The sequence below is a fragment of the Sinocyclocheilus anshuiensis genome, unplaced genomic scaffold (genome assembly GCF_001515605.1).
Source record: "Sinocyclocheilus anshuiensis isolate Anshui unplaced genomic scaffold, SAMN03320099.WGS_v1.1 scaffold179, whole genome shotgun sequence".
NCBI classification, from domain to species: domain Eukaryota; kingdom Metazoa; phylum Chordata; class Actinopteri; order Cypriniformes; family Cyprinidae; genus Sinocyclocheilus; species Sinocyclocheilus anshuiensis.
The window spans coordinates 1180535-1207616 of record NW_015549577.1 but is presented as its reverse complement, the minus strand read 5'-3'; the positions used below and the strand labels follow the sequence as shown (position 1 = coordinate 1207616).

Here is a 27082-nt window from a genome sequence, read left to right as displayed (position 1 = left end):
ATCTCCACATGAATTTATGAATTTAATTGCACTCATGCTACCTCCGAGCCTCATTAAACGTCTGAAAAGGTCCCTACAAGCCACTTTTGTGTTCTTCTGTGCCACCTCTGTAGTGCAAATTAATTTATTAATACTAATTTCATATGATTGGTAACTTATTTGTCTTATTCTACTTATTATTATATTGCAGGGGTTAAAGCAAAAAAAAAAAAATCTTCTGACTGAAAGTTTTTCTTCGACCAAACCCCATTCCTCAGCCATACCTGTCACACACACAGTATATGAGCAGTTTTTTCTTCTTGTAATTAGGAGCGCCTGTCCTCCTAATTTAAAAAAATTAGGAGCACCTTCTGATCAATAATATAATCTTTTTAAAATTTCTATTTAAAACAATATGTAGAATAAGACAAATAAGCTACCAATCATATGAAATTAGTATTAATAAATTAATTTGTACTACAGAGCTGGCAGAGAAGAACACAAGTGGCTTGTAGGTACATTTTCAGACGTTTAATGAGGCTCAGAGGTGGCATGAGTGCAATTAAATTCATGTGGAGATTAATGTTTTAAATATAACATTTTGAATACAGAAATATGATTCATATAACTGAAATTATACGCTAAAAATGAAACTAAATCCGCCAGCAGGTGGCGGCAAGTCACTGATTTTATCACTGAATCATTAATTCAATTGATTTTTTCGAATGGCTGAATCATTCAGGAATGAAGCAAGTGACTGTCTTTACGAACGGACGGAAATCCATTGTAGCGACGGAACTTTAATCCCTGATATAGATTGCCTTTAAACAGAAGAAAAACATGGATGTGTTTACAAAGATACAAATCTGAGGCCTATTCTCTTGATTCTATTTAGTCCCTTTGCAGAATCTAGGCAATTGAGCTCTCACTTGTCAGTATGTATTATGACAAAAGCCTTCCCGTTATCCCCTGGGGAAAGTATTTGAGACACTTACAGATTGGGTGAACAGTATTTCCATTTCTTACATCACCACGAGAGAGGACTAAAAAATAGAAGAGAGGAATAGAGTGATATTTATTTGATGTGTGATTTCAGCCTAGAAATGAGAAGTGTGAGAACAGCATGGCCTGTATATAAATATCCGTTTTGATCTCAGTGTCTAACATTGAAATTCATTTATCTTGTGTATAACACAGCTTTCAACAAAGAAGTGCACCACAAGCAACAAAGCTTGAATTGCACTCTAAATTGCTTGTTTGTCATTAGCACTGCTATGAATGATGTCTTCACAGCGCATAACATACAGTTGTAAGATCCAAAGCCTTTCTACAAAGTGAAAGTCAACAATTTCACCAACAAAGAGATACCGGAGGAATAAATGTGTCAGGATTTGGTGGAGCGTATGATTTCCGTAGTGGCATAAGTGATTGATTTGATCTGTTATGGTGGGTGTAGAGGGGTGGGCGGAGGCGCATTGTCATTGATTTTGATGGATGCTTCCTGACTGCAGTCTAATCCATTCAGTCACTGAATCGCACTGGCTCTGAAGGCATCAGCTGTGACTTTGCTTCAGCGCAGCTTGCAGCTGAATGGCATCACCTGGGCTTTATTCTTCACACCTCTGAATGCATGCTCATGTAATCCACTTACATTATCCACTTGTAGGCATAACAAACAGTATTTCATTCTTGTAAGGATTTAAAGGGATTATATGTCTTTTTTTTCCCTTCACTATAAATTTAAAGGGGTCATAACATTGATTGATTGATTGTTTTGAGATCCAATTATGTTAGTAACCATCATAAATTGACCTTTTAACATGATTTTATTCATTAATCTTTCCCAATATTGTCTGACTGTCTGAGGTTCAATTAGAATGTAGGTAACCAAAATGGTCATAATTGACCTTTTCATTATAGTTAAACAGGCAGTTTTTTGCTACTATACCTTTAAGACTTTTATGCAAATACCCTCTTTGCATGTGAAAAGAGAAAGAGCAGTCGCACATGAGCTATGACTCTCAAATCTAATATAGATTTAAACAGTTCCATTTTTTTTTTTGGCATCAGAAATTGGAGAACTTTAAATGAGTCATTTTTGCAGCTTAATTTCCATAAATGGTCTTTTTTAATTGCGAAGCAAGTTTTTAGTTCTTAAAGTTATAGTGTGTTTCTCTAGTTTAATGAACTATATTATTTCTAAAGATCAAGGAGCATTTTATTTATCATGACATGACTGGTTTAATAAATATTCTAAGATTATTAGGTGGTTTTTATGCAGTTGAAAGAAAAGATAATGTTAGTAAAAGGAGAAAAGTGTAATTGAAAGAAAAAGTCATTTCTGTTGTTAGCGTTTTTTTTTATAATGCGGATGAGTTCGCCCATAACTTACTTGTGAACGCTAGGACGTCGAGTATCCTGCCTGAAATTTAATTTGCTCTATTTGTTCCCGTTTCCCTCTCCCGCAGGTGAGAGAATGATGGATGTCGCCCCAGATGCAAGCGATCGCTGGGCTGCCGGTGAGACCACAGTGTTGGAGAAAGAAGCTCTAGCCCTGGGATCAAGAGCTCCGGGACCGCAGTCAGCCAGGCAAGCCAACAGCTGGGAGCCGACGGGCACCCAGATCAGGCACCTAGGGGTCGAGCCTCTGATTCGAGCATCACGCGCCAATCTATCCCGACCGGTTTGGGGGTCAGAGGAAAGTGTGTCTTTAGCTAGCGATTACTATGGTAGCACGTTCAGTCTTTATAGAGGAAGGACTTTTTCTGTACCCCTGTAAGTAAACCTTCCCAAGTTAAAATAAACCGCAATCAGCCACAGCCCACAATAAGCAGACCAAAACACAGATATATAAAAAGATCCCTTATCAATAGATAAACAATCACAGCCCCCGTCACAAGAGACCCTTGCTCTAACATGGTGTCCCCTGTAAGTGCTAAGGATGGGAGGGGGCTGAGAACAAGACTCGGGCTGTAATTCCTCCTCTGTCTCTCTCTGTATTTGAGCTGTGCGTTGTGGTGGCCCCATGAGGCAGCTTATATCACCACAGGAATGACAGAAGATACAGTGAGTGGGCTCTCTGCATTTGGATGAGGTTCAGCTCAGCCCACAGAGTGTAGATCTGTGTGAGCTGCCATAAGCCTTACAAAAGTTGTTTTTTCACACGTTGATTTTATACATGTATTATTTAATTTTTGGAGAGCAGAATCGAAATGACACTGAACAACTTCAGTTGATGCTCATATTAATTTCACATTGTCATAGATAGAACTTTTACGTTATGTCAATCTAATCAATTTGATCATGCTCAAGTCATTGCGGTGGCGGTGACATGATAAAGGTCTAAAATTCACCCTAAATATTCCTTAAAATATTCCAGATTTATTGCTGTAAAACTGTATTTTGCATTATTTTTATTACAAAACTATTTCACTGTTTTTCATCGCATATTAGTGATTATAAAAACCACAGATGATTTGTTACTTTAGATGAGCCAGTTTCCGTCTCGCTGTATGTCACAAAAACATCAAAACATATCAGAATTTTATTGTCGTATATTCATTTCGGTGGCTTAATGCAAGGATTATTTCATGTTCTGGATACAAAAAAAATACCTTAGTCATCCTAGATAAACTTCTGATTGTAAAAGCTGTTAGAAGATGTGTGACTCGTGACAGGTGTTTTCTTACTGTATGTAGTCGGTTGTCTTGGATTTGAATTGCTTTTGTCGCTTACATCAGACTATCATTCTTACAATTTGACTTAAACTGTGTTGTGTTGTGTTGTGTTGTTAATGATTGGACAAAAGCCAGTTTTTACTCACATTTGACATTTGATGAGTGTTAATTTTGGGTGCTGGCTATGATGTATAAGCATAGATAAGCATAGATACTGTGCTGGCAATGATGTATAAGCATAGATATTGTGCTGGCTATGATGTATAAGCATAGAAAAGAAAAGTAGGCGATTGATTGTATCTTCTGTCATTCATCCCTCCGTAGCGCTCTTCTTCATCCATGTTTGAGCCAGGGTTGACTGTCTCACTCTTTGAACCATATGTCACTCAAACTCTCCTTCAAATTTTAGTTTTCTTAGTCTATTATAACCCAAATTTTCAAATTTCATCCCACTCTGTTTAGCATTGAACCATCCCAGGCTTTGCATACTTTCAAACCCACTGTTATCCATTAGTTTCTGTTTTCCATCCCCGTTGTTTGGTTCTGCTTTTGATTTGCTGCTAATTTGTATCATGAATGTGTTGAACCAAGATCTATTGGTAATGACAGGCTGTTCCAGTTTGTGCCTAACACTAAGATAACCTTAAAGCAAGTCATGGTTCTGTCTAAGAGAGGGCAGGTGCAGGGCACTGTCAGGTAATGACCTGGCCTTTAAAGCAACCAGTTTATAATCTGTCAGATCTGTGTCACATTATGCACAAACTGAGATGCTGAGAGCACAGTGTCCTTTTGTGCAGGTCAACATTTTTTGGAAGCTGCTGAAGGAGTCTAAGAATAAATAATCTCTGGAAGTGCTGCTGTTGGCCAAACTGTTATATCTGAAGACAAAGCATTTAAACTCCAAAATAGTACTCGCTGAGTAAGCTTAATATGATGCATCTTCCATTGGCTGCACGCTCTTTCTGTACGTGTCACGAAAACATTACCATTTTACCATGCATCATAATAAAAGTAAAAGTTAAATTAAAGTGTCACACATATGCTGATAATATGTTAAACCTAGTGTTACATATAAAAACAAAACAAAACAGAATTTCATACTATAAACTAATAATGTAGAGGTTACAGGCTGAGACAAATATAGTCTGAATTTAGTTAAGAATAGCTCCTCCCTCACGCACCGTTATTGCCTTTCCCATTCCTCATCTAGATTTATTTTTATTTAGTTCATACTTTCCTTTGACCCCCATTGTCCATATGCAAATTCTTTTAGTTTTTTTCTACCCGCACAGCAGTTGATGCAAAATTGAAGCTGACCAAAAGTTTGCATTAAAAACATGCTTGCATCACATTTTTGTGTTAGGTATCATCGACCCCTTCGGTTTCCCCCTGGTTTTTTGTGCATGCTGTTTTTGGAATCCTTGAATGCTGTTTTTGGAATCCTTGCATGCATGCACATGATGCCTTGACTCGCAAGGATAGGAGGGCATAGATCTTGTAAGAACTCTCAAAGATGTGTGTTACTCACACAGATTAAGAGGCTCTGTACAAATATATATATATATATATATATATATATAATTTATGTCTTTACATTTTTTGCCAAAGTTAAATATCAGTGTTTCAATTATAATGATCTCAAATAAAGTGCAATCTAAAACACTGTAATGTGTTGAGTATTATTCCCTCAATTAAAACCAAAAAGTACAAGACTGTATATTTATGTGAAGATCAATTTTGAACTTATTTATCTTGAATAAATAGCAAACTGTCTAAAAACCACTATTGCCAGATGCTTATTGTCATACTTTACTAACATCACACATTTCTAAGGATCATCCCTCTGTTTTAACGAGATTTGTGCTTTGTTTTCGCATGATTTTGATGCTGCATGGGAGATGTTCACTCATTATAGTGCACTGGATGTTGAATTCAAGAATAAGTTTGTCAAACTGCCAGTTGGGAAGGAAGCTACACTGGTTGGATTTACAGTACTTTTAGCTGTATCAGCTCTGCGAGGTTAGTTCAGTTTGGTCTGTGCTGTGTAAACAAGAAAGATGTTTATGTTTTACTGCTCTTCAGACATTTTCTAGTGCACAGCCATTTTGAATTAGACCCCTTTTAGCAGTACTCTTGATGACTCAACATTTAATAGTTATGTGCCTGCACTAATCCTTGTTTTACTCTTCCTTCCTAGCATTGGCAAGTGACACTTGACTTATTCCTGTAGATATCCAGTGATGTGTGGTGGTCTGGCCCAGTGATTTTGGAAGGTATAGGCTAGTAGGCACAATTTAATCTGCCATGTGCTGATATTACATTGTTTTACAGCATTCAGTTGTTTTGTAAAAGACAAATAAATTACAATTTGTTTTAAGAAAGAATTCAGATTTCTTAGCCTTGTAGACATAGTGTAACTTTACATTTAAATGTGGTCTTGACTTGTGGTTCAACAGATCACAAAACTCACGGTTCGGATCATATTACGGTTTTTGAGCCTTGGATCGTTTTCCGGATCAGCAAAAAAAAAATATTTCAATGTAACTTTGCTTTCTATTTAGTACTTAAAGCGAAGTACTTTGATACCACAGCAAAAACTACTAGGCTAACTAAGAAAGTTGATTAAAGACAGGTGAACAGCCAGAAAAAATAAGAACAAATACACAAATTACAAGCATATATAAATACAACAGAACAATGTTACAAATAAAAGTCGCTAGACAGCAAAAACTAACATAACTAATAAAGGTAAAAAAAAAAAGTTTAAAGTATTATTAGTATTCAGGTACAGAAATGTAATAATTAAGTGTAAAATAACACTGCATAGTGTTTACTGTATAAATTAAATATAGATTGATCTTTGTCAAAGCTGTGTTTTGTTGTTTGATTAGCGTTAATGACAGCAGCAGGTATTTATAAGCTGCTGTCCCTTTAAGACCTGTTGCACGGATCCAATATAATGATCTGGGCAGGACTTAGGGGGCCGGGGACCCTGGGCTTGAGGTTGTGTTTGGGCCCTATACTTATACACTACAAATGCCCTCAACTAGAACATCATTATGGAGTAACACAAAATACACAAAAAATAATTAACAATTAATATGCAAAATGTCCAGCCTAGTCAAAATTTAGATGTAATATTAAATAATAAGCTACTTTTATAAATATGAATATACAACCGCCAGTAGGTGGCAGCAAGTAACTGTTTTAATGAGCGAGTTGAATACTTAAATCAACCAATTCATTTGAAATGCCAATTCATTTAACTTAGCAAATGACTGTACTTATAGCCTGATTGAATTATTTACTGGTCCATGTAACGCTGAGGAACAAAACACCGTGTTGCTCAGAGACACAGCCATTCTGCTGTTTGTTCTATTTTCTTTTCGACGGAGCAAAATGGAATTTTGTGTCTAAAAGTTACTCAGTAACTTGTTTATTGTGCATTTGCGATCGTGCAGATATTCAGAAAAACAGGACTCTTGTTTGTGTGATAGGCTAACTCCTAAAAACAGAAACTCATTAAATGGCTATTTTTATTTTTAAAATCATTTTGATGACATTTCTGCCCCACTAAGTGTGATGACAGTGAGACGGGAGAGAGCGCTCAAAACTCTTCAGATTGCATAATTTAGTGGAACATTAATAAAATATAGAATCATCTTCTGTAAAGAAATGAGGCGTTAACATATGAGAATTTATCATTATGCGCACGTCATGTGTGTGCGGCTGTGCATGCGCATAGAAAACAGTGCGCGAGTAACGAATCGAGTTTCTTTTGCTGGAATGGTTTAAAATCGCTTGAGTGTGTAAACACGTACAAATGATAAACTTTCACTTTATTATGTTTAAATTTTGCAGTTAATCCGCGGATCACATGTGCCGAAACGTGGGGGTTGGTCCGTACTGATCACGGATCAACTACGATCCGTTCAACCACTAGTCTTGACTGTCACTCCAAGATTAATAGAATACATTTTATTCATGCTCTGAACATCCCCTCGCATTATTTTTATATTTCAATTTATCAACCGTAACTAATTAGAAAATGCAATTAACAGAAGCTCATCATTTTTTATTTTCTTTATTTACCTCTCCTGAAATTTGAAAATTATGAAGGTTCACACACTCCTTCCTCATTTAAAAAAGCTAATTATTTTGCTCAAATTAAGACATTAACAGAAGTAGATTTGAAGTAACTTGTACACAAACACATGTAGACAGTCCCATTTAAGGTCCCACATAAGAGAAATTAGCCTCTCTGGCCCCTCTTCCAAAGTCCTCATCCAAACAGTTGGGCTCCTCCCCTTGCATAACCCCATACTCTAACAGAACATTTCCCTCAAACACCTTCTTTTAGGAGCCCATCTGAAGAAGTTTTGAGGGAATCTCCCCCTCAAGTCCTACCACCCCCTTCCCCCAAAATTGGCCGCTCTACTGCCTCTCCTTTGCTCAGCTGTTCTGGTTCAGCCCCTGCCACACCCCTAGCCCCACGCAAGAAAGTTGTCGTGCCAACTGAATATCAAGACACAGTACCAGGAGAGTTTGAGGAGAAGATAAAGCAACCCAAATCCTCAGGCATGTCTCAGAGTAGTGCTCAAGACTCTCGACCCCAAACCCCTGTCAGCGAGTATTCCCGTAAGGAACTTACACCTCGGCCCTCACCAAAACTGACAAGAGCTAGCTCCAAGATCTTTGAGAAGGTGCGAGTCTTTGAAGAGCGCAGAAGAAGTATCGATAACCCAGAGGGATCTATATCCGGACGCTCTTGGGCTGGATTTAATAGAGCCTCGTCTATTGACTCTGATGAAGGAGGGAGCCGGTTGGGAATCTCGAGGGAGAGCTCCAAAGAAGACCTTCGTGAGGCTCTGAAGGCAGACGCAGCCCAGAGAAGGACCGTGTTCAAACAGCGGGCTGCTTCCCTGGAGGACAGACCCCGTTACACCCAAAAGGTGCAGGACATTGAGAACAAGTTCACAGAGGAGCTCCAGCGCATCAAAAAGCTTGTCGGTAAACCACACATGAAGAAATCCTTCTCAACAGAGCAGCTCTCTACTTTTCGCAGGAGCAGGCAGCCTGTAAGTAAGTTAGAGCCCATCCCACCTCAGGTTCTTCAAAAGCTGCAGGATAGAGAGCGTGCTCAGCGAGAACAAGAGATGAGAGAGAGAGGACAACCAAAAGAACGATCACCTCCAAAATCACCATCTCGCAGACGAAAAGACCAGCTGGCACAACAGTCACTGGAAAAAGTTGAAAGTGATCGGTCTGTCCCAACCACCAAGTTGGTAAGCACATTTGGACAAGAACCATCCCCTCCAGAGGCCATGTCACTCTCTGATTTACCTGGACAAAGATCTCCAAGACTTTGGGGTCCAAGCCCGAGCAGAGATAGTCCCCGAAGGTCTCCAACTGTAGAGATTACTGCCATGGCTGAAGAGCGCTCTCGAGGTAGATCTGAATCACCATCCCGAAATGTCTTAGAGATGACATTACGCAAGGTGGAACCAAGACCTGCAAGTCCACTAGTAAAGAGGGTTGTTCGTGTTCAGGAACTTCCACAAGCAGATGATGAGTCCATGCATAGGAAGACGCCAATAGAGGTCACGCTGAGAAAACTGGAAAGAAGGCCTGAAAGTCCTCTGGTGCAAGGAGAAACTGTAGCTATTCAAGAATGTCCTGTCCAAGCTCCCCCCAAACCTCCAAGAGTTTCCTCATCTTCCTCATCTGAGGAAAAGATGGAGCTGGATGTGACTCCTTTGCCAACGGCACCAAAGCTCACCATACCAAAAATTATTGTTGAAGAGGAGCCAATGGAGACGGACACACCTGCAGAAAAGACTGAAAAGTCTAAGAAAAGTGGCACTGCTAAAGAGGAAAAACCCCAAAGAAGCAGAGGAAGAGGACGCAGACAAAGACCAATGTCCCCTGAATTTGGTAAGTTTAGGCATTTCCAGTGGCATGCAAATCCTTGACCTTGAGAAACCTGAGAAATACTGAGACAACCCTGATTTGCAATGCACCTCCAATTCAAGTTGGATATTATATTTGAGGAATATCATGTCTACTGGATCTGACAGACATCTTATGCTGTTACAGAATCTTCAGACGACTCGTACGTGTCTGCAGGAGAGGATCCTCTAGAGGCTCCTGTGTTTGAGTTTCCACTTCAGGACACTGTGGCCTTTACTGGAACAGAGGTGCTTTTAAAATGCATCATCAGTGGCACCCCTCGCCCAGAAGGTAAGTCCTTTATTTCTGCCGTAATAACTTCAAACAGAACCTTTAGCATCTTGCCTATTTGACTTGTAACTGTAATACATGAGCATCACAGGGATGCAGTCATGGTGTAGTCCCTGTTGACTCTGAATCATTTACTCAAAAAATTACTTTACATTAACTTACAATCAGCTGAACAAATACTTAAACTCAAATGGATACCTGGACAATTTTAAATCTGGTTTCCGACCGCATCACAGCACAGAGACAGCGCTCATTAAGATAATAAATGATATTCGCTTAAATTGTGATTCTGGCAAAATATCAGTGCTGGTACTACTAGATCTCAGTGCTGCGTTTTATACGATCGCAGTTGGAATCAGCTTCCAGAAGAGATCAGATGTGCTAAAACATTAGTCACATTTAAATGCAGACTCAAAACTCATCTGTTTAGCTGTGCATTTACTGAATGAGCACTGTGCAATGTCCGAACTGATTGCACTATATTTTATGTATAATCATTTTCTATTCTTAACTGTTTTAAATTCATTTTAAACCTCTTAAATAAATTTGTAAATCATTTTCAAAGTTTTAAATTCCTTGTCTTCTTGTTGTGATTCTTTTTTTATTATTTTTTCATTTCTTTGATGTAAAGCACTTTGAATTACCATTGTGTATGAAATGTGCTATATAAATAAACTTGCCTTGCCTTACAAGTTGTCAGCTAAACAGTACTATCAGTACTATGTCTTCAGACAGCAACACTTGTAGGGACTTCTTTTGAGTCTTTGCCCACATTTCAAGCACAAAGGTAATTCCAGAGTGTCTCAGAAATAAGACTGTACTTTCTAGGGATGTTACAGCAAATAAATGTATTTTATATACAGTTACATGGAAGAGAGTCAACACTGAGATCAAGAACAGCCCAACTCATGTTGTGAAGGTAGAGGGAGAAAGGCATTCATTGCTCCTCAAATGGACAAAGCCAATTAATGCAGGAACATACACAGTTACTGCTACTAACGAGGTCGGCGAGGTGTCCAGCAGCGCTACACTTTTCATCAAATCAGGTGAGTTTTATGGTGAAAACTGTAAGATGTCCCTTCTTAATGGACATTAACACTGACAGCAGTTTGCTCTGCTGTTGGTTGGTTGGCAGTGATAGCTGTCACTCACGTCGCGGCAAATCTCCAACTCTCAATTAAAACGAATGAATTCATGTGTGAACACCCTTAATCTTTTTTAGAAGACTTAGAATTAGATTTCCTAATTTTCATGTCTTAGTCAGAAGTATCAGATCATTTTAAACGCTTTACTTGCCTTGAGCTGGATATTTGGTTTTAAACAATGCAGAGAATGCCTCCAAGTAAATGTTTTGAGTAAATATTTTTTGTGCAGCAAGGATGAGCATATCGTGTTTCCAGCCTGAGTTGAGGATGTGGGAGTTTGAAGGGTAACGTATGGGATTTTAGAGGAGTGAATTTCAATACCTTCAGATATCTAAGTAGGATCAAAGGCAGTGAGTCACACTGTCAACATGCAGCCCTGCAGGGAAGGAGTTAGCATCATTGTGTTGGTGTTTAAATCACCCTTAAAGCAAAATAGTCATTAAATTAACCATAAAACTTTTTTTCCTCTCTACCAGCTCTCACATGAGCTCTCTGTTTGGTTTTCCAGTGCCTCCTCTATAATTTTTTTGAGCTGCTTTGATTTTTCATTTTCTCTATAATATCTCCCTAGTTCTCCAACCATGGTTCCGTCTGGGTAGTTACCATAGCAACTCAGAGGTTAATTTGAACATATGAATTCAATTCAAGTTTATTTGTATAGCGCTTTTCACAATACAAATCGTTGCAAAGCAACTTTCCAGCAAATTAAGTTTCTACAATATTTAGTAGTAGCTTATCAATTGTTTAACTGCATTCTGGCCTCATAATGAATTAAAAAAATGCAAGCACAAATGTGGATGAGGCTGGACAAATTGGAAATGTTAGCCAAAACACTTTTTAGTCAAAACAGCTGTAGTCGCTTTGCTAGTTTTATGAAGAGATTATGGCATATTTCACCTAAATTCATTATTATTATTATTATTATTATTTCTGTTTTAGTTTAGTTTATTATTGTATATGTGCATATGGAAATATGGTGAAATATACAGCATGTATAATGTTTGCATTTTTAGGTTTTTATGTTGTTTTTAAGATTTGGATTCATTGTGTTGTTTTTTAATATTGTATATGGTGAAGCTGAAGACAAATGTTCACTTTGTGGACAGTAAAGGATTTATTTATTTATTCTTGGTAATTGTTTTTATGGTTTTGTTTAACACATTTTACCATGAATCATTGCAGAAAATGCAAAATAAGGCTTGTCTGGTGGGGATGTCTGAATACATATTCTAATATTTTCGTTGTGCACCTTCGTTTAGTTAGAAAGAGAGAGAGAAGCTTTGCCTTATTAGGGCGGTGAATACCAGGGGTATTTTTAGCTATCCTTCTTCCATGAAACAGTCTCTTAATAATCTCATATACAGTGGATCCTTGTGTTACTTCATTGACAGCATGTTGTTAAAACATGCCATTAAATGTTGTTGCCAAATAGGTCTTTATTTTCCACAGTGACACAACAGCTAAACAGTTGCTCCTGAGAAATTTCAAGAACCATTTTATTGACAGAGGAAAGACTTACATGAAAGTAATTTTCTTTAGTTCATGCTACTATAGTAGGTTTGCTGAGCTACAGCAGAAGTGACAGAGTTTGTTAGAGGCATATAAATAGGATGGTTGCTATGAGAAGTATTTTATGGCAGTTCCTTTGACTTGAATGGAAAAAATGGAGGACATCTGGATCTGTTTGTGCTGATGTAAATGTGAGAGGTAGTGTCTTATTGAAAGTGAGAGAGCCAGAGAGAAAGAGCAAGGGAGGGTACAGAAGACATAGTGCCTGCACCAGATTACCAGTTGAAATCTGGGGGCATTCACTAAGGTGCTGACATATTTATACAAATACTGCTGGGACTGAACATGTGCTGGTGCACTCGGTTTTGGCTTAGTACATGGCCAAGGTCTGGGTGAAGGAGCAGGGCCAGGTAGGTTTGTGTTCAAGAATTTGCATGGTGGGTTTTCAAAGAATGGTACAATATTACAGAATTTGACCAAGCTTTGATTTTTCTAATTTTTAGAATACTCCGTTTGTTTTAAAAGTTCATTTTTTTTTTCTTTTGTAAAAAGTGAAAGTAATCACTGCCTTTGAGACATTTGGTGTTCTTGAAAATGTTACCGCTTTGAAATTAGAATCATACCCGGGTTCACGGTAATATATATGCTCTAAGCTGTGTGTAAGAAGAGACATGGTGTCTATTTTTTCTCCTGGTACATACATTGCCGAGTCTCATTGCACGCCGTGGCTTCGGGCCTCTCATGTCAAACGGTTTCAAGTGTTTACACATGTACCTCACTTAAGGAATGACTCTCACCCCCGATTTCACAGACAAGGCTTAGTCCTAGACTAAAATGCATGTCTGGGCTGTTTTACCTGAATGAAACATGCATTGACTGATCTTAAAATATGTCAGTGCCATTGTTTTGTCTCAAGATGCACATGAGTAATGTTATTTTCTAAGGCACGTTTATAAAAGATACTTAAATGTCCTAATTGAACTATGACCTAATACTGGCTTAACCTAAACCCTGTCTGTGAAATGAGGCCTCAGTTCAGTAGCTTATTTCTGTATGTCCATTTGTAAATCAACATCAACAGTTTAGCTTTACATTGATGGCTGCAAATGGCTCAATTATCACTGATTTCATTACTGTTTGTTGAAACATGAAGTTGAAGCAGGACCTACAGAAGAGTTAGAGGGTTAAATAGCCAATAGCTTTTAGTTTACATCACAGCCATGAACCTACATGCTAATGTAATGAGCACAGCTGTAAAATCACATTCCTTGTCTTCTGATAATAATAATAATAATGTTTTATTTATATAGAGCCTTTCCAGTGCTTAAGGACACTTTACAGTAAAGATACAATTAGAAAAGAAAAACACCAATATAATAAACAAAAATGACAAACACTAGTACAAGTGAAAAATTAGAATGAAACACAATGAGAAAACAGGACGCAAAATACGAATGAATATGATCATATGAATGCCACTGAAAATCCTTTAAAATTTCCTACATAGCATAACAAACTTGTTGTTAGACACTCTTCTGAGTAAATCTTCTTCATCCTCTGTTTTTGTGATGCTTTTTGAAAGCAATCTGTCCCCAGCGCTGGCATTCACGTTGTCACTGGACCTTTCTGAGATTGGATTTGGGATTACAGTATCCTTTCTCTTCAGGGATCCTGATTTGTATTCGGCCCATGTCTTTTACCCGTCGTCACCTTTCTAATCCATTTCTCTCTGTCAGAGCCAAAAACAAAAAGTAATTCTCTGTGAATTTTACATCTGTGATGTTTTTGAACAAACAGTAAATAAAATCATAATGTTCTACAGATGTTTTTAATGGCGTTATTGAGATGAGTGTTGACTATACTTGTTAAAGGTTGCCAAAGTGTGGAGATGTAAACATGCAAATCTGTAAGTATTGCTTGTAAAATCCACTCCAATCCCATTGGTGTTTCTCACAGAGCCCAGTCAGGACCAGCGTGGGTTCCTGCTATTCTTTTTTTTTTTTGGAAAAACATGGAGATGCTGATTAGTTTTCTGGATATTTTTGTGCATGTAAAAAATGGTCATGAAAAAAACAGTCCCATCACATCTGATGAGGAGTACCTCAGTCCTCTTGAGGAGGGGATGGATTTCTCCTCCTACAGGGGACCTGAGCCGAGGAAGATCGTGGATACTCGATTCAAGGAGCCTCCATCATTTCAGGTATCAGATAATACTAAAATATTATATCAGAATACATCATTGAGCACTTTTACATGCACATTTTCCAAATAAGGAAGATCCCATTTCTATTCCCGAAAAGACGTTTAGATGCTCAATAGCGATTGGAATATCCATATGAACATGTAATCCTCATAATCAAAATAATCTTAAACATGACCATTCCTGCTATTCTTTTTTTTCTTTTGGGAAAACATGGAGATGCTGATTAGTTTTCTGGATATTTTTGTGCATGTAAAAAATGGTCATGAAAAAAACGTAAGATGGGAGGAAAAATGCTCTTGGGTTCTCTCGCAAAAGTATTGTGTTCCCCCAAGAAAAGTTTGTTCGCATCCTTCCACTTCATTTTATTTCTATCACAAATGTTTATTGAGCAAATGCGAAGTTTTTTTGGGGAATGGAATAGTTTTTCAAGCAATTTTTTTTTCAGGGGAATGCCAAAGTTTTGTGAGAAAACCATAGACTGTAGGAGAAAACGCAAAATCATTGAAAAATTACTTTTCCTCCCATCTCAATTTTTTTTTTTTACCATCAACATGTCACTGTAGGGGTTCGTATTATCTGCACATTTGCATTTAATATTTTTAGTTTCTATTATCTTTACAAACCAATAATGAGCCTCTGTGTTTACCAACATAATAGGTTGTTATTGGAGACCAAACAGTTATAGAGGGTCAAGAGGTGAAAATGTCTGTTCGAGTGAGTGGACAGCCTAAACCCATGCTTTACTGGTGCGTTAAAATCTTTACCTTTATTTGTCTAGATTAAACAACTCATAATATTGTTTTAAACAGTATGGACTCTTTGTTCATTTTGATATATTGTGTCATAACTAAACTTTTATTTTCCTTTGTATCAGGCTGAGAGACAGAGTAACCATTAAAACGGATGCACGGCATATCGTCCATGAGACAGAAGAGGGCAACTTTGAAATTATAATTAAATCGGCACAGAAGTCAGACTCTGGTGTTTACACCTGCAAGATCATCAACGAGTATGGGACTAAACAGTGTGAGGGCAAACTGGAGGTGAAAGGTAAGGGTTTCAGCTAGTCTTGCATGGTTTGTGTGCATTAATGAATCACAAGCATGATAAATCACGGAGACCCAAGTGTTGATAATTCTGTACTGTTTCTTAAAGATGATGTGTCATTTTCATCGTTAAAATACTTTCTTCTTGCTCAGCTTAATATGCAGTGACAAATATAAATAAGCCATTCATAGGTTCATTACCCTGAAAATCACTGTAGTTGAAGTACTTCAGTTTGTAGCTTCCTCAACACTGCTTATCACCTTTTGAATATTTAATAAATAGGATTTTTCAAATAATTAATGCAGCAGCTGATTTCAGTGCAAGTCAGTGAATGTGTTTGAATACATAATGCGAGTAGCTTTTACATGACTGCAGAAGAAATGGTCATACCTTGGTTTAATATAATTAAAAATTTTTTAGTGGTTGTATAATTTTCTCTCAATGATTTCTATGCAGTAAATACAGTTTAGACTTTAATGCAGTTTTGCCTTTTAATGCATCTTTTAGAAGCTTTGCATCAGTGTTGTTAAAAAATATATTTTTCAATTTTTACAGTGTTTTATTCAAATCTAACTATAATTTATATAATATTAAAGCATATTTAATATATACATTACCGTTCAAAAGTTTGGGGTCAGTAAGATTGAGTTATGAAGGAAAAAAATTCATACTTTTATCAGCACCAAATCAACATATCAGAATGATTTCTGACAGATCATTTGACACTGAAGACTGAAGTAATAGCTGCTGAATTAAGATTTGCAATGTATCTTAAAATGTATTAAAATTGTCATTTTAAATTGTAATAGTATTTCACAGTAATACAGTTTTTACTGTATTTTTAATCAAATAAATGTTCCCTTGGTTTAATATGCATTTGCTTATCCTTGGCATAATATACATTTTAAGATCAGTGTAAGTTTTATAAGTCTGAAAGTTTTATAATTTTGCACTCTAGGTATAATTTTGAGCTGATCCGTACTGAGCCTTGAACGGATTCTGCTGACAGACACCTTTGCTCTGCTGTACAACACATGCTATTAGCAGACTGTCTTTTATATCTGTAGCAGATTAGGCACATGCAAAGACTCCTGTGCGCTTTAAACTTAAGCTCTGGATTTTCTTATAGGGTTTTTCTTTTCTTCACCACTCTTTAGTTGATCCTTATGGTTTTTTTCCTCCAGCTCGTCCAATAGAGCCAGGCCTGGCCATCATTCGGCCAGTGAGGGACATGATGGTGAAGGCAGGGGAGACTGCCTTGTTCGAGTGTCATGTGATCGGCCCACAGGACACAGATGTTGATTGGCTGTCAGATGGGAAACTCATCCAACCAGCTCTGTTGAACTGTAAGATGCACTTTGACGGGAAAAGGTGCAGGCTGCTGCTTAACTCTGTACATGAGGATGACAGTGGAACATACACGTGCAAACTAAGCACAGCCAAAGGTGAGCAGCTTGGTATTGGTCCACACATTAAACGAGTCATACTGTATCATGAGGAATGACAATTTCTTGGCTGGGTGTAGCACCTGCTACTCTGCAACTGAAGTTTATTTTTTAACAATCATCATGATTATTTCAGTCTGGCCTATACAGTTTGACCAGCATATTTCAGAGTGGACTGTTGTGCTCAGAAAGCTTTAAGGGATAGTTCACCCTCACCCTCATGTTGTTTAAAATCTGACAAAAAAATATATTTTTCAACTGCTTTTTTGTCAGTGCAGTCCAAAACAACAATGCATGGACAAGATAAACAAATTTTTCAAAATATCTTCTTTTGTGTTCCATAGAATAAAGAAAGGCATACAGGTTTGGAACAACATGAAGGTGAGAAAATAATGACAATAATGAGTTTTTATTTTTGAGTGAACTATTCCTTAAAACATGCTGTAGCAACAAAAGAAACTGCCCGTTTTAAGCCCATAAATATATTTCAGAGTGGACTGTTGTGCTCAGAAAGCTTTAAGGGATAGTTCACCCTCACCCTCATGTTGTTTAAAATCTGACAAAAAAATATATTTTTCAACTGTTTTTTTTGTCAATGCAGTCCAAAACAACAATGCATGGACAAAATAAACACATTTTTCAAAATATCTTCTTTTGTGTTCCATAGAATAAAGAAAGTCATACAGGTTTGGAACAACATGAAGGTGAGAAAATAATGACAATAATGAGTTTTTATTTTTGAGTGAACTATTCCTTAAAACATGCTGTAGCAACAAAAGAAACTGCCCGTTTTAAGCCCATAAATAAACATGTTGCTAGGGTTATAAGGATGACCCTTTTTGCCAAAGGTTTCATGACATGAGCAGCTCAAATGGTCAATTTCACTTCACATGTCATGTGAATTACAGAGGAGCTGACCTCTAGTGCCAAGCTAAAGGTCGTAGCATCCATAGAGCCCCTCTTCACCCGTAAACTGGATGTACTAGAAGTTATAGAGGGTCGTAATGCTCGATTTGACTGCAAGGTCAGTGGGACGCCACCTCCTCAGGTCATCTGGAGCCACTTTGGTATGAATCTAATTCCCTTGAGTGCCTCCCAGTGTCAGTCCTGTAAAGTAACATCAAGATGGTTGAGTCATTTGTGTGTCATGTCTTCAACAGATCATCCGCTGGAGGAAAGCGAAGACATTCGGATCGTAAAAGAAGGTGGACGGCACTCATTAATCATCTCTCATGTTAATAATGAAGATGAGGGTCTCTACACAGTAGTAGCACGGAACTCACACGGAGAGGATGAGTGCGCAGCGGAGCTATATGTGCAGGAGCCCAGACCAGCAATATCCTCTCAAATGTATGACCTTGTGACTAATGATTCACTCAGACCTTGTTTTACAGGTTTAGTTCACCCAAAAATGAAAGTTCTTCTTCTTTTGCGAGATATAAACTCAGAACTGAGAAATAATTCTGAGAAAAAAAGTCTGAATTGTGAGATATAAACTATCAATTTCAAGGAAGAAGTCCAAATTGTGAAAAGTCGCCACAAGGAATAAGAAATAAAAAAATAAATAAAAAGGTAATAGTGACTTTTTTCTTGCAATTCTGAGAAAAAAGTCAGATTGCGAAATATCAACTCAGAATTGCGACAAACAATTCTGAGAGAAATAGACAGAATTGTGAGATATAATTCTGAGAAGAAAAGTCTGAATTTTGAGATGCAAGAAAAGTAGTTGCAAGAAAAAAGTCAACATTTTGAGAAGTCGGATAAAGGAATAAAGAATTAAAAACATTAAAAGGTAACTGACTTTTTATCTCACAATTTTGACTTTTTTCTTGCAATTGCGGGTTTATATCTAACACTTCAGAAAAAAGTTTGAAATGTCTTTATGCACCAAGAGCTTGTAACACTCCAAAGAGAAAGGAAAAATTGAAAACGCATCATATGACCCCTTTAATATATCAGTGGCTTCTGTTAGCTATGTTTGACAATATTGAATATATTGGAAATATATTCCAATATATTATATTTAGGAAAAAGAGTATCTTAAAAAAGGCTAAGTAAAAAAGAAAAAGAAAAAAAAACCTGTCATGCACATTTTTTATATATTACTGTGTATTATGATAATATTTTGGCCACAATCTGAACATCATCTCTACATGATTTCAAGGATTAGTGACTACAGTATTGACACATTAAACATGCATATTACACAAGTTCCCAGAGTAAAAACCAAAAAATAGATGTGATTTTTTTTTTTTTTGCAGTGTAAATTATTTAATTTGATTGTTAACAGCCCGGTAGAGTATGTTGAATTTCTTGATTAATTGTAAGAATTTGACATGAAAGATGACGCATACATTTAATAAGGTTAAAAAATATTGGTCTTTATAAAGGTAAATAACATCCTGGGGTAAATATTAAAAACATTTACGTTTTTTTAAGTGTGTAAAAGCTGATAGAACACTGATGAAAATATTGCTTCGGAATAAATTGTTTACACCACCAAAAATCTTGGTGATGCGGTGCTTTTTTTAAATTTGTATGGGATACTGTCTGCTGATATGAAAAGTTCACTGTATATCATAATAATGAATAGCATTGTTGACAGTGATGATATATTTGATACATTAACACCAAAAATCTTGGTGATGCGGTGCTTTTTTTAAATTTGTATGGGATATTGTCTGCTGATATGAAAAGTTCGCTGTATATCATAATAATGAATAGCATTGTTGACAGTGATGATATATTTGATACATTAAATATTACATATACGTATGTAATATAATGTGTATTTCCATCACAGGTTTGGTCTTAAATTTCACATAAGGTGGTATTAAATTTTTTTTTTTATATATATCTTTAAAAAAATCTTAAAAACTTGTTCATATCTGTAGTCACCCTGTTATTTCTGATCTTTTCCACATCCCAGACTGTTCAAAGTAATACTACAATTTATTTTAAGACTGAAGCATATGTGTGCATGTGTGAAAAATAGCGAGAGACGACTCTGGCACCAAATAAATATTCTGACTGACACTTTTGCCGTTTTAGACATCCTTCCTGACCCGCCAGATGGGGCCCCAGTTATTGAGTCCATCACTGGCAAGACTATCACACTAAGCTGGAAGAAACCCAGAAGACTGGATCCGTCCATTGGTATAATTATGCATGTTATTTATGTATATTCATTTAATTTTGAAACTGTTCTTATACTGTTCCCCAAAGGAACATTTTAATTGGTCAGTGGTTGCTCTTTCATAGCTGTAGGATAATAGAGTTATTCTTAATGGAGTTCCCAGTTATGTTTCATTTAAATATCCATTGTTTCTCAGATGTTTCCCTAAAATGCTTTAGAGGAAATGAAAAAAAAAAAACACAAATGAGACTTATTGACATATCTGAAACTAAAGAGAAATTTGAGATTATTGGGCTTTTAAGCGCAAAATCAGAGAAACAAGGCTCCTTAAAGTGAAGTGTGTCATTTCTGAACCACTAATTGAACCACAGTTACAACTTGATAAGGTTCAACCAATAGTGTAAGTTTGGGACGGGACTACTTTTTTTGTGATCAGTGGCTCTCTTCTTAATCTTAGTGTGGTTTTGGAGAAACAGAGAAATTAAAGGATTAGTTTGACAATAATGGAAATTTCTGTTGCCTTTCATGTAATTTCAAACCTGTATGCATTTCTTTCGCCAACCAATGAAGAAATTTTTAATGATGTACAACATTTAATGATCACTATTTTCCATGCAGTTACAATGCATAGAAACTGATGCTTTCAAGCTTCAAACGTGATTCAAAAGCACCACAGAAGCATCATAATTATGAAACCTTTGCACTATGTTTTAAGTCTTCTAAAGTCATATGACAGCTTTGTGTAACAAAAGTGATTGAATTTAACAAATTTTAGATGATGGGTGAACTCTTCCATTAAAGAGATCTCATTTGTGATTTTTATTTCCAAGAGTCACTCTATTGGCATCTCTTTATATTAAATGTACAGTAAATATTGATAGAGCAACAGTGTGGTGACACTGGTTGGATAACATCACAGATGATTAACCTGACCTCCTCTTATTTCCTTAACACATTTCCAAGTATGGACACCTGCTAAATATAGTTTACCAGCACTGTGGTACAGTAACATTTTATTTATTGCTTTCCAACAGATATTCTATGTCTTGGTGATGTTGTTGGAAACAGTCACAGATATACTGCTGAATTGACTGCCTAAGCCATAAAATTTCAGTGTCCTTGTTCTACATTGTCAAGCACAGTTTCCTCTCCTTGCAGTGTAATTGAAAAATGGATCGGAAGTAATCAGATTTCCTTTTATGGTTTTGGCTTTCAAACTTAACGCAAAACGATTTTGATTTTGATTTCCAGATCCTAGGTCCCTGATGTATGCTGTTCAGCAGCAAGCTCTAGGGTCAATCCAGTGGACCATCATCGCTTCTTGCCTGAAACAGACCACCTATACCATTACCAATCTGTCTAAAGGTGTCCGCTACGCCTTCAGGGTGCTATCAATCACCAGCAAGGCCTTTAGCAAGCCATCGCCTGCCACCGAGCCAGTGCAGCTGCTAGATAGAGGTATGCCTCAGCAGACAAGGACAGCCACAGTCAGACGGGTTAATGAGATGTATGAGTTACTGCAGGAGACTGGCTTTTATCTCTCCGTCTGCAGGTCCGTACCTCCAGGAGGCTCCTGTAATTATTGACAAGCCGGACATTGTATATATGGTGGAGAAGCAGCCCTTAAGCATCACAGTCACTCTCAACCACGTCAATGCATCATACATTAAATATTACATATACGTATGTAATATAATGTGTATTTCCATCACAGGTTTGGTCTTAAATTTCACATAAGGTGGTATTAAATTTTTTTTTTTATATATATCTTTAAAAAAATCTTAAAAACTTGTTCATATCTGTAGTCACCCTGTTATTTCTGATCTTTTCCACATCCCAGACTGTTCAAAGTAATACTACAATTTATTTTAAGACTGAAGCATATGTGTGCATGTGTGAAAAATAGCGAGAGACGACTCTGGCACCAAATAAATATTCTGACTGACACTTTTGCCGTTTTAGACATCCTTCCTGACCCGCCAGATGGGGCCCCAGTTATTGAGTCCATCACTGGCAAGACTATCACACTAAGCTGGAAGAAACCCAGAAGACTGGATCCGTCCATTGGTATAATTATGCATGTTATTTATGTATATTCATTTAATTTTGAAACTGTTCTTATACTGTTCCCCAAAGGAACATTTTAATTGGTCAGTGGTTGCTCTTTCATAGCTGTAGGATAATAGAGTTATTCTTAATGGAGTTCCCAGTTATGTTTCATTTAAATATCCATTGTTTCTCAGATGTTTCCCTAAAATGCTTTAGAGGAAATGAAAAAAAAAAAACACAAATGAGACTTATTGACATATCTGAAACTCTAAAGAGAAATTTGAGATTATTGGGCTTTTAAGCGCAAAATCAGAGAAACAAGGCTCCTTAAAGTGAAGTGTGTCATTTCTGAACCACTAATTGAACCACAGTTACAACTTGATAAGGTTCAACCAATAGTGTAAGTTTGGGACGGGACTACTTTTTTTGTGATCAGTGGCTCTCTTCTTAATCTTAGTGTGGTTTTGGAGAAACAGAGAAATTAAAGGATTAGTTTGACAATAATGGAAATTTCTGTTGCCTTTCATGTAATTTCAAACCTGTATGCATTTCTTTCGCCAACCAATGAAGAAATTTTTAATGATGTACAACATTTAATGATCACTATTTTCCATGCAGTTACAATGCATAGAAACTGATGCTTTCAAGCTTCAAACGTGATTCAAAAGCACCACAGAAGCATCATAATTATGAAACCTTTGCACTATGTTTTAAGTCTTCTAAAGTCATATGACAGCTTTGTGTAACAAAAGTGATTGAATTTAACAAATTTTAGATGATGGGTGAACTCTTCCATTAAAGAGATCTCATTTGTGATTTTTATTTCCAAGAGTCACTCTATTGGCATCTCTTTATATTAAATGTACAGTAAATATTGATAGAGCAACAGTGTGGTGACGCTAGTTGGATAACATCACAGATGATTAACCTGACCTCCTCTTATTTCCTTAACACATTTCCAAGTATGGCCACCAGCTAAATATAGTTTACTAGCACTGTGGTACCGTAACATTTTATTTATTGCTTTCCAACAGATATTCTATGTCTTGGTGATGTTGTTGGAAACAATCACAGATTTACTGCTGAATTGACTGCCTAAGCCATGTGTCCTTGTTCCATATTGTCAAATGCTGTTCCTCTCTTTGCAGTGTATTTGAAAAATGTATCGGAAGTAATCAGATTTCCTTTTATGGTTTTGGCTTTCAAACTTAACGCAAAACGATTTTGATTTTGATTTCCAGATCCTAGCTCCCTGATGTATGCTGTTCAGCAGCAAGCTCTAGGGTCAATCCAGTGGACCATCATCGCTTCTTGCCTGAAACAGACCACCTATACCATTACCAATCTGTCTAAAGGTGTCCGCTACGCCTTCAGGGTGCTATCAATCACCAGCAAGGCCTTTAGCAAGCCATCGCCTGCCACCGAGCCAGTGCAGCTGCTAGATAGAGGTATGCCTCAGCAGACAAGGACAGCCACAGTCAGACGGGTTAATGAGATGTATGAGTTACTGCAGGAGACTGGCTTTTATCTCTCCGTCTGCAGGTCCGTACCTCCAGGAGGCTCCTGTAATTATTGACAAGCCGGACATTGTATATATGGTGGAGAAGCAGCCCTTAAGCATCACAGCGACTCTCAACCATGTCAATGCATCGGTCACATGGAAGAGGTATTTTGCATTTTGATTGCATTGAATCATTTTGGAATGGGTTCATTTTTGCTATGCCTAATAATTATTCGTAATTTATGAAACTGTTGATACAAAACGTAAAGGGCTAAACCGCTGAAATTAAAATACTCTCATTTACTCATCCTCATGTTGTTTCTTCTGTAAAACACAAAAAAGATCTTTAGCAGAATGTCTGAGCTGCTCTTTTACATACAACAAAAGTGGTTGGATATATATATATTTGCCAGCTTCACGACAAAAAAAGCACCATATTTGTCCATATGATTATTAAATAAAAGTCCTGACTTCCACCCTTTCAAATTATGATAAACATGATAGCTGCGTTTTTTTTTTTTTAGAATAGACATTGTGCAATTTTTCATGTGTTAATAATTCTTTGTTGTTATGATTAATACAGCACTCTATTAATATAAAACTGGTTAGGGTTTGTTCTGTTTCATAATATGTGACTTTATACATTTTCAGACATTTATGAGTGAAGTTAGAAAAGCACTGGCATTTCAGGAAATGCATTTTGATTTGTGTTAAATTAATTATAGGCCATATACTTTTTTGTTATGGCTAATAATTATTCATAAACTGTAGGACTGTTGATAAATACAACATTTAAAAGGATAAAAATGCTCAAAAATGAAAATTCTGTCATCATTTACACTTCTTCATGTTGTTTCTTAAATCTAATACAAAAGGAGATATTTATAAGAATGTCAGAGCTGCTTTTTTACATACATGAAAAGTGGGAATTTATACTTGCAAGCCTCAAAATTGACAAAGTACCATTATAGTAGTACATATGACTCATTGGCATTGCTGCAAGTCTCTGAATCCATACAATATCTTTGTGTCATGATCAGAAAAAAAATTAATCATTGTTTTATGCCTTCCATCCTTTTCAAATCATGATTCCCAGGGTAACTTTGATTGTATAAAGACGTGCAGTACAAGTTTTCCTATGCTAAAAATTCTTTGTTGCTATAATTTAAGGGGTTAGGGTTTGTTCAGAATCCCTAAACAGTTTTCTCAGTTTTACACCTATTTGCATTCTGTTTTGTCTTTTGTTTCTTGCATCTATTAAATTGTGTAGTCATATAACCTAAACTATTTTGCGTTTGCTTTTGCAAGGACATGTGAATGTAGTTGAACAAAAGAAAACGAGCAGTTATTTGCCATTATATTTTCAGAGGAGGAGTGACATTGTCTAACAGACTGGGTCTGTTTGAGCTGAGCATGCCTGATGATGACCAGCATACACTGAATCTGTGCAAGGTAAAGAGCAGTGATGTTGGTCAGCTCACCTGCATCGCCAGCAACAAGTATGGCAGCGACTCCTGCACCCTAACCCTGGAAATGGCAGGTATGTTGCTGTGTACAGAATACAAACTGGATGAGTTTCTTATTATTGCACATATTCTGAGTCTCATTGATTTCTCTGTATCTAGTGGCGCCAACTTTTGAGACCATCATGGAAGACCTGGATGTGAATGTAGGCGAGACTCCTCGTTTTGCAGTGGTGGTTGAAGGAAAGCCTGTCCCAGATATCCTCTGGTATAAGGTGTGTGTTTGTGTTGCAGTGCACGTATCATTTCATTAGAAAATAGTTTTTGAGGATTTATATTCTATTATATATTGTTCTCTTTTAATAAATCTAGATTTGTGGCAGTGAAAACCTGTAATACTCATCAAAATCGCAGCTTGCGAACTGGGCATTTAAATAGTAATAAAAAATACCCCATTTAAATTGAAAAAACTGTTTTTGACCCAAAGAAACAATTTACATTATAAATAATAAACATTATAAGTGCAAAAATTTCTTAATATATTTTTCTTTTACCATTATAAATATAAAAATAAATGTACAAATTTTACAGAGGGCAGCTGGGAGCACTTGGCTTTAGATTTGTTTTTAAAAACCCCAATTCTTTGAAACCAAAAATTCTTGCTGTTTCACCATAAGCCTTTCCTGACACTCATGCTGTGGTAGTTGTTTGTTGTTTTCATATCAGTTATAGTCACTGAGGGTTTAGCTGAAGGTTCAGCTCTTTTCTATTTCCCATGTACACCAGAAAAAAAAATCATTAAAGATAAACTTAATTAAAAACTTTAAAGGCTGATCTGACTTTTATTCAGATTTAGAAGTCAAACCTTTTCAGCCTCACCTGCTGATCTCTCACTAACACTGCTTGCCTCATATTTTCTTGAGTCATATCACTGAGAGCATTATCACATCCTGTAAATCATACTAATTTATAGGGATGTAACGATTAACCGCGAGCCGCAACAAAAGAGTAGTAATATGCAAGTGCTATATTAGTATATTATTATAGTATTATATTTAAATTTCACAAAGAAATGTGCAGCATTTTGTCCAAGCAATAATAAAAGGACACATTTAATTTATAATTTGTCTTAAATCTAATTTTGTTAAAAAAAATTATAATAACCGTGAATCAAATCGAACCGTGAAACCAAAATCGTGAATCGAATCGAATCGTGAGTTGAGTGAATCGTTACATCCCTACTAATTTATGCTTTGAATGATACTGTTGGTTATTCCATCTCCTGCCTCAAGGCTTTGCCTTTTATTTGATTCCTCACTACCCTGTTCACCTTAAACCCACACGAATGCATTTTAAATTCAAATCACAACCGTTGGATGGCCACTCAGACGTTTTTCTGATTTTCAGGGAGACACCCTGCTGTCCGAAAGCAGCCATTTCACATTTGTGTACGATGACAATGAATGTTCTCTAGTGGTACTGAACACTCAAGCCGATGACTCAGGAGTTTACACCTGTACTGCTAAGAATCTGGCCGGTTCTGTGTCCTGCAAGGCTGAGCTGACTGTCCACATCGGTAAGCACTTTCACTTTAATGAAGGAGGTTGTTTCTAAGCATGTTGACTCACCACCACCTTACTGCAACCTGGTGTCCTAACCAGATGAGATGGAACAAAGTGATGAATCCA

The 27082-nt window shown here is 36.8% G+C and overlaps 1 protein-coding gene across 1 annotated transcript in view; it reads left to right on the top strand.

Annotated features, from left to right (window-relative positions):
* LOC107657495 (striated muscle-specific serine/threonine-protein kinase-like) overlaps positions 1-27082 on the top strand; it is a 91808-nt gene that overhangs the window by 44379 nt on the left and 20347 nt on the right. Inside the window, exons 3-22 of the mRNA XM_016445599.1 lie at positions 2448-2568; positions 8017-9590; positions 9753-9896; positions 10760-10942; positions 14507-14528; positions 14627-14750; positions 15411-15499; positions 15628-15803; positions 16985-17245; positions 18154-18312; positions 18406-18595; positions 21640-21839; positions 21934-22064; positions 22222-22231; positions 22344-22448; positions 23672-23878; positions 23973-24096; positions 25299-25471; positions 25557-25669; positions 26802-26970. Of these exons, the coding sequence (XP_016301085.1) occupies positions 2448-2568; positions 8017-9590; positions 9753-9896; positions 10760-10942; positions 14507-14528; positions 14627-14750; positions 15411-15499; positions 15628-15803; positions 16985-17245; positions 18154-18312; positions 18406-18595; positions 21640-21839; positions 21934-22064; positions 22222-22231; positions 22344-22448; positions 23672-23878; positions 23973-24096; positions 25299-25471; positions 25557-25669; positions 26802-26970 (4275 nt within the window). The remainder of the gene's footprint in view (positions 1-2447; positions 2569-8016; positions 9591-9752; positions 9897-10759; positions 10943-14506; positions 14529-14626; positions 14751-15410; positions 15500-15627; positions 15804-16984; positions 17246-18153; positions 18313-18405; positions 18596-21639; positions 21840-21933; positions 22065-22221; positions 22232-22343; positions 22449-23671; positions 23879-23972; positions 24097-25298; positions 25472-25556; positions 25670-26801; positions 26971-27082) is intronic.